This window comes from Mixophyes fleayi, chromosome 5 (genome assembly GCF_038048845.1).
Source record: "Mixophyes fleayi isolate aMixFle1 chromosome 5, aMixFle1.hap1, whole genome shotgun sequence".
NCBI lineage: Eukaryota > Metazoa > Chordata > Amphibia > Anura > Limnodynastidae > Mixophyes > Mixophyes fleayi.
In genome coordinates, this window is record NC_134406.1 from 252,599,132 (window position 1) to 252,607,144 (window position 8,013).

The 8,013-nt window shown below is 38.6% G+C and overlaps 1 protein-coding gene across 1 annotated transcript in view; it reads left to right on the forward strand.

Annotated features, from left to right (window-relative positions):
- BAALC (BAALC binder of MAP3K1 and KLF4) overlaps positions 1-2,721 on the forward strand; it is a 52,583-nt gene extending 49,862 nt beyond the window's left edge. Inside the window, exon 3 of the mRNA XM_075213915.1 lies at positions 2,016-2,721. Coding sequence (XP_075070016.1) covers positions 2,016-2,126 — 111 coding nt within the window. The 3' untranslated portion in view covers positions 2,127-2,721. The remainder of the gene's footprint in view (positions 1-2,015) is intronic.
- The last annotated feature ends 5,292 nt before the right edge of the window (positions 2,722-8,013 follow it).

Sequence of the window (8,013 nt, forward strand, 5' to 3'; positions counted from 1 at the left end):
GTAATATGTACAGTAGCAGTAATAGTGCCCAGTAATATGTACAGCAGTAATAGTGCCCAGTAATATGTACAGTAGCAGTAATAGTGCCCAGTAATATGTACAGTAGCAGTAATAGTGCCCAGTAATATGTACAGCAGTAATAGTGCCCAGTAATATGTACAGTAGCAGTAATAGTGCCCAGTAATATGTACAGCAGTAATAGTGCCTAGTAATATGTACAGCAGTAATAGTGTTCAATAGTATGTACGCAGTAACAGTAGTGCCCAATGATATACTATCTGCAGCAATAGTGCCCAGTAATATGTACAGCAGCAGTAATAATGCCCAGTAATATCACCAGTAGTAATACTGCCCTGGAACATAGCAATAGTAGTAGCAATGCTCAATAGTATATCACCTGTAGTAGTAATGCCCAGTAACATTGTCAGTAACAGTAATGTGTGCTAGCTGTACTACTAGTTCCCGCTAATATGCCACCATTAGCAGTAAAGCCCAATAATAATTACCACCTGGAGTCATAAGCCCAGTTATGTCACCAGCAGTAATGTCCAAGAACAAGTAATACGCAGTAAATTGAGAACAGTAACATTATCAGTCCAATAATAGTTCACTCTACTGGTAGAGCCCATTAATAACCCTCCAGTGATAAACTCAGTAATCAACCGCAACTACTAACCCTGCTGCCTCTTCCTCCTCAGCAGCTGTCCCAGGGGTCATTCTATTAGCTGACCTTCCCCCAAGGATGGAAGTCCACATGGTATGATATCCGCATCCGTCCCAGCAAACAAATGTATGATACTGGCTGATCTAGTGAAAGTGATCATGTAATTGAGCCTAATTGCAGCATTAATTTGCATCAGCTTTTAGCTAGGTCTAATATGTCATAATTAGACAACTATTTAGTATTTAAACATGTGAATCACAAGACAGCTAAAGGCTGAAGATTATCCATATAATTACAGTATTTAATATAGTTCTAGCTTTCTATTTGCAATAGCCGGGACAGCAAAATGGTCTCTATGACGTAATTTAACTGTTGACATTAAGGATTTTAATTAGTTAATAAATGAATAAAACTGTATGACACAAATAGAGATAAGAACCTAACAGGATAAATTAAATAACTTGGTGTTATGTGGTGAAAGGTGCTGTAACCACAGCAAACAAATGGTAATTATTATGTTTCTAGTGCTGATTATAAAAGTAAAGCTAACATCTGATTGGTTCCCATCCATTAAGACATTTGTACATATTGCACAATATTAAAATGTACTTGTCACCTGCACACAGTGGCCTGAGGAAATATTCATTAGGGACTAATGACATAAATGAGGAATGAGGCACAAAGTGTTTCACGTCTCAATAATGTCACTAGTTTGTAATAAATTGATAGTCTGCATTCTCATAAATACTTTTTCATGGCTTGATTCATTAAGGATCTTAACTTAAGAAACTTCTTATTTAAGTCTCCTGGACAAAACCATGTTACAATGCAAGGGGTGCAAATTAGCATTCTGTTTTGCACATAAGTTAAATACTGACTGTTTTTTTCATGTAGCGCACAAATATCAACTTTAAATTTCAGTGTACAAATAAGCTATCAAGTATTTGTGTGCTACATTTATATGTTGCCTTCATATGGGGAAGAAGGTGTGAGAGAGATCTTCCAGCCCTGTGTGTGAGATTTTAAAAGCGTCCAGAGGGATGGAGCAATTCATGTCACAGGAAGTTGGCTCACAGCATTTGATACGTAAATGTCGGCTTCTTCTCAGGTTTAACTACTCACACACTTTGTACAAGCCTCATGCTATAAGAGGTGGGGGAGGAAACTATTTCTTTTGTTTACTAAGACTCATGATAAAAACATGGCTGAAACTGAGGCCAATATGTATTAGAAAATGGTATATATTTATCAGTTTATGTGTCTCAAGGTTCATTTTAACATGCTACATGTAAAAACAAATCTCCATTGAGGTTCATTATGATCTTATTTTTAATAACATTATTTTCAACAGGCCAAAAGAGACAGCAAAAGGATGCCAAAAAAAGAAGTCACAATCAACTTATCAAAAAACCTAAGGCCAATGGACAGCGATGGGCGGATTACAGAGAATTGCGTCAATTAGGATGAAACGGGGGAAGCCGAGGACACATTGCCAACCATTTGCGCACTTTAAAAGAGCTGAAGGCTACAGGGAAAAACGAATCTGCTGACAATTTATTGACTCATTATGTTGTTAAAGATTTTGTTCTCTATATTGCAAGCAGGTATGTGACGTTATACATTTAGGTATTGAGATGGGAATAAAAAAGTACACAACAGTTTGCTGCTGAGTGCCTTGAATGAGACGTCTTCAGTGAGTTGATGGGAACGTAGCGAAATGGGCATACAATTATTCTAATAGATATATGGAAGGTGAGGTGCATTGCATAATAATAGACTACTATATATTTAGAGCATTCTCCATGATTTATTAGGGAAAGGAGCAATACATAGTTTGATCCTTCCATTATGAAATGTACAAGGCATTAGTTTGTGACTTTCACATTCAGTTAAACTGAAATTTCACCAAGACCGTGCTTCACAATTTCTTATAGGGAGAGAACTCCGTGATAGCGAAAACAACTTTACAAAGGTTGTTTAGAATTCCTTTTATAAGTAGGATGTTTCTCTTTTCTATATTACAATAAAAAGGAGGCCTGTGTATTGTGCTTATACTACTCCTATTAGTGGCTGTGTATTTTTCAATGGCTTCGACTCTGCATGCAATAACTGCCAACTTCTGATCTTTAGATGCTAAGCCAAATCCTCCTAACTACAGACAGTTCATGGGACAGTCTATGGGCTAGATTTACTAAGCTGCGGGTTTGAAAAAGTGGGGATGTTGCCTATAGCAACCAATCAGATTCTAGCTTTCATTTATTTAGTACCTTCAACAAAATGACAGCTAGAATCTGATTGGTTGCTATAGGCAACATCCCCACTTTTTCAAACCCGCAGCTTAGTAAATCTAGCCCTATGTCTCTGTCCAAGACTCGAGACATGGTTTACTTCCTATTTCTGCTTTTCTCAGTAAGACCTACTCATAGCTGAACATGGCGTCTCGCCGCGTTGCCTCTCCGATCACGGTAATAGCTAACACCCACAGTTCACAACTCCAGTCCATATTAATATTTATTTAATCTGTACTTTTGTAATGAAATGGGTTTAAAATAGATTTTGTTTGTTTTGTGTTCTATAGGTTATTCTGTATGTCTGAAGCAGTGTTGATTACAATCATGAAAAAACATGGCTCCCCAAACCACATACTTGAAAAATGCTCGATCGCCCACCAAAACACTCATAAGTCTTTAAATAAACTCAATTGACTACAAAACAGCGGAGCCAGATATGTATGGTCTGAACGGATATTCATATGACGGAGGCCTATCAAATCACTAGGAACTAGTGACATCACTGTAGTATTGTACTTTGGTCAGTCTGTCATTATGTACCTCTCAGATTAAGAAAGTATAGTATTGCACTGCAAAGTATACCAAGGACTGAGGGTAGCAAGAGAAAAATAATGGCATTGTTTTGTGTGTTAAGCCTTAGTGATGTCTCTAGTTCCTATTATATTCTCATGGATATCTGCTCAGCCCCCCCAAATATCTGCTTCCTCTGGGCATAAGTTACAAGTAGAGAGGAGCGAAATGTTGAAAACTGTTCTGCATTTCACTCCAGGCTTTTGAGCAAATTGCAGGCGGAATTTGGCCTCAAATATTCCAAATTTCTACCGCAATCACAGAGCAGAATTAATTAACCGTCACTACCCCCGCTCCTTTGTGCGTGTATACTTACTGCACAATGCAAATGTACTAATATAGGGCCTGGTTCAGAGTGAAACGCAAGTGTAACATAAATTGCGTTTGAACAAGTTGCAGCTAAGTGAATGTGTACAGGGGCAAACACAGGATTTTTAAGGGGGGGTTTACTCCCCCCCCCAAACAAAAAAATATATATAGAGAGCTGCTGCGCATGCCTCCGCGCATGCGCAACAGCTCCATTTTGGCGATACTGTACTGTACAGCAGCTGCAGCGCTGTCAATGAAGCACAATCAGAGCGGCCGGGCAGCACACTGTCCCTGCCTGTCACTGCCGAATGGACCTGCACATAGTGTGCAGCCGCCGGCAGCAAGCCCCTGCTAGGGGAGGGGGCGATTGCCTCGATCGCCCCTCCCTGGATCCGCCACTGGCGACTGCATCCCAGACTGAATCCAAACACATTTGCTCATACATAACCATACTGTACATCGCCAATGTTAGAAGACCGCGTCCCTCCCCTGTCTCGACTCTCCAGGTGTAAGGAGTAGTAAGTTCCAAAAAGTTGCAGGTCAGAATAGCTGCAGTTGTGCGCGTTCACTTTTTGAACATGCACAGAGTGAAAAAACGCAAAGATATACACTACACAAAACAGGTCTCACTTTGAAACAGGCCCGTAGTGATGAAAGGCATTCCACAGTATGGAGAAGCAAGAACTTTGCACCTTTGTGAAACGGTCACAACATCAGTTGCAGTCTGTCGCTGCGTTAGAGGAAGGCAACTTCAGCCTCTCTATCTGGTATAGAACTAGAGGTCCCAGAAAGCCATGTCTGTCTGAGAATCAATGTGCAAGACTTATATTTTTTCTGCTATGTGCTTTTGCAATGTATATGATTGTGTGTATATTGTATATTATGTTTAAAGAAAATATGAAAAATTTGAGCTCCACAGTCTCTCTAAACATCTTGCATTACTTCCTGGCCTTTCAGGGCTGGTTGAGAACCATTGAAAAAGAAAAATCTGATATATTGCTATTCCCGGCGCCTCTAAATGACAATACTTTTTAAAAATCCCCTCCTGAAGGGGCAAAACAACTCTTATGAAGGGCTATTGTAATGTCTAGACATGTGTTCATTTGTGCTTATTTCTGTTACTCGTTTATTCATTCTGTAAATATCTAAGTGTTGTATATGTCCTTCCTTCTCTCTGATGTGTCTGACATCTTGTTTTTCCTCCAAACGTCTATGTGCACAAATAAAGTATTTCTTGCATTACAGGGCTGCTAGACAGGCAATGATCTAACTCTGGTGATTATCTCCATTTCAAAGATGCACTCCTTACTATTTAATGCTTTTTTGAACTTTTAATAAATATTCTTGTACTCTGCATAGTGCTGTTTTATTTTAGTCTGCCCTGATGTCATCGATATACCTATATTACATTCACCAATATTTTACAATCATTTCCAGGGATTGGGATTTTGGTAGTGTTATGTAAACAAGGTGAAACTTGGCAGGCTACAATCCTCATAGTGATATGTTTACTAGACTTGGCTATACTTTAATGGTTTTACATCTAAAATAGACCATGTACACACAATACGTAGTAACCTATAAAGAGAAAAAGACTAAGGGGGTAGAGTTACTAAAATTTCTAAAATGGAAAAGCTGAGATGTTTCCCATAGCAACCAATCAGATTCTAGCTATCATTCTTTTGAATGGACTAGATAAATAATTAGCTGGAATCTGATTGGCTGCTATGGGCAACACCTCCACTTTTCCTTTTTTTAGGAATTTTAGTTAATCCACCACTAAGGGCTAGATTTGCTAAGCTGCGGGTTTGAAAAAGTGGGGATGTTGCCTATAGCAACCAATCAGATTCTAGCTGTCATTTTGTAGAAAGCACTAAATAAATGAAAGCTAGAATCTGATTGGTTGCTATAGGCAACATCCCCACTTTTTCAAACCCGCAGCTTAGTAAATCTAGCCCTAAGGGTCTGATTTAGAGTGTAACTTAAGCTTAAATCTACCGTATAGATATGTTTCGCACAAAAAAATGCATCCGTCATCATTATCAATTCGCTAACTTCCACCGGGCCTATGGGACGCGCAAATGGTACACCGGTATGTGTAAGTTACCAGCAGTGCATCTGAGCTGAGAGTCCCGGTTTTGTCCAGAGGTGAACATACCTTGGGAGTTTCTTATGATGGAATGAAGAGTATACAAGCTTTGCACCGTCAACTGAGCTCTCGCTGTTTATCCGTCAAGAATATCCATATGGAAGATTTGCTGATCGTAGTGACTGCTGGTGTGGACTTGCCAAATAATCTAAATGCATCTGCACCTACACATATTAGAAGTACTTTCCACATAATTTAATTCACTTACACAGAGAGACATCAAATTTGTATTTTACACATTATTTATTATTTGTATGCAGTTGATTTTATTTCATTGTACATATTAGCATTGTATACAAACATCGATTGCACCTGAATTCAATTTATCTTAACTTACATAATGTTTTTCAATGATCAATAGTTGAATTGTGTTCAATTCAATTAAAACATTTATATTTCTCTATATTAAGTTATTTTAACTATATATTAGAGATGCTCAGGCTCAGTTCCTAGAGAACCGAACACACCCGAACTTAGAAGAGCCAAATACCGAGCCGAGCCATTGCGCGCCCTCGGAATTGAAAACGAGGCAAAACGTCATTGTGACGTCGTTGGATCTCGGCTCTCGCGACTTTTGAATTCCTTTTTTAAGATAGATCCAACACAGCGAGGGGTGGGAGGGAGGGGGGACCTCCATTTTTATTTTCTGCCACTGCTGTGTGCCAATGTGTTCTAGATGTGCTAGGAACTGCCGTGTGTTTGTGTCATTGCTCTGTCGCTTACCATCCAGCCAGGTCGCTGCAGTATTTGTCGGAAAGTGTATAAAAATAATATTGTGACCTGTGAGGTGGTCAAAATTGATTGCTAAATACTTGAAATTAGTGTTATTGGGGTTAATAATAAAGTAGGAACAAAAAAAGAGCAAAATTATGTGATTTTATCATATTTTAGGATTTTTCCTAAAAAAAAAATCCAAAACCAAAACACATGAGGGTGGTTTTGCCAAAATCAAAACCAAAACCAAAACACGAAGCTAATCCAGATCCAAAACCAAAACCGGTTCACGGGGGCCAAAGAGCATCTTTTTTTTTTTAAATCCAGTATTTTTATTTAAATTTTTTAAGATATAAACATACTAAACAACAAAAAGAAAAAAAAAAACAATTGCATACATATCGGAATTAAATGACGGAATTTACAAGATTACATTAAAGCATAATAATAATAAATGTGCTATATTCATTCAAGATCATAGATCGTAAATGCTTATACATAAGTATGTTACACATGCAGGGTTTATTACATGGACTCAGATACTTATTATAAAAACTGCGGTAGCCATACATTTAAGTAAATAGAGCATCTGTACTAGATGACATAGGATAGAATGGAGACTCTAACCATCTGTACCATATATTCTCAAATTTCTTCAGAGCCTGTCTGCTAGTATAAACAAATCTCTCGTGCCTTATGGTGGTATTGACCAGTGCCTTCCAATTTTTAACCGTGGGACTCGTCGGGGCCAACCACAGCCTCGCTATACAGACCTTAGCCAACATCAATAACTGTGAAATGTACATTTTTGTCAGTTTATTAACTTTCCCCTTCAATCGGAGCCCAAAGAGACAAGTGGCCGGTGAACTAAGAGACACTTCAATTCCAGTAACCTGAATACATCTCCTGATCCTTCGCCAGAAGATTTGTATACATGAACACTCCCATAGAAGGTGCCAAAAGTTAGCATTGATCGAATTGCATTTCGGACAGTTAGGGGTAGCATCCGGGCGAAATTTTGCCAATCTAATAGGGGTAAAGTAGGCCCTGTGTAAGATAAACACCTGTATTTGTTGAAATTTTAATGATGAAGTATAACCTTTAGTACTGTCTGTAACCATTTCCCACTCCTTGTCTGATAAAGGGCCAATATCTATTTCCCACTGATTCCTCAAACCATCCAAATCATCTGCAGTGGATTCATACAGAAGACATGAATACATTCAAGAGATCAGACCTCTATAACCCAAGGCCTGTAATTGTTTCCTCAGTGGATCCACCCCAAACACCAAAGTCTCCCCTTTAAATTGTGTGTT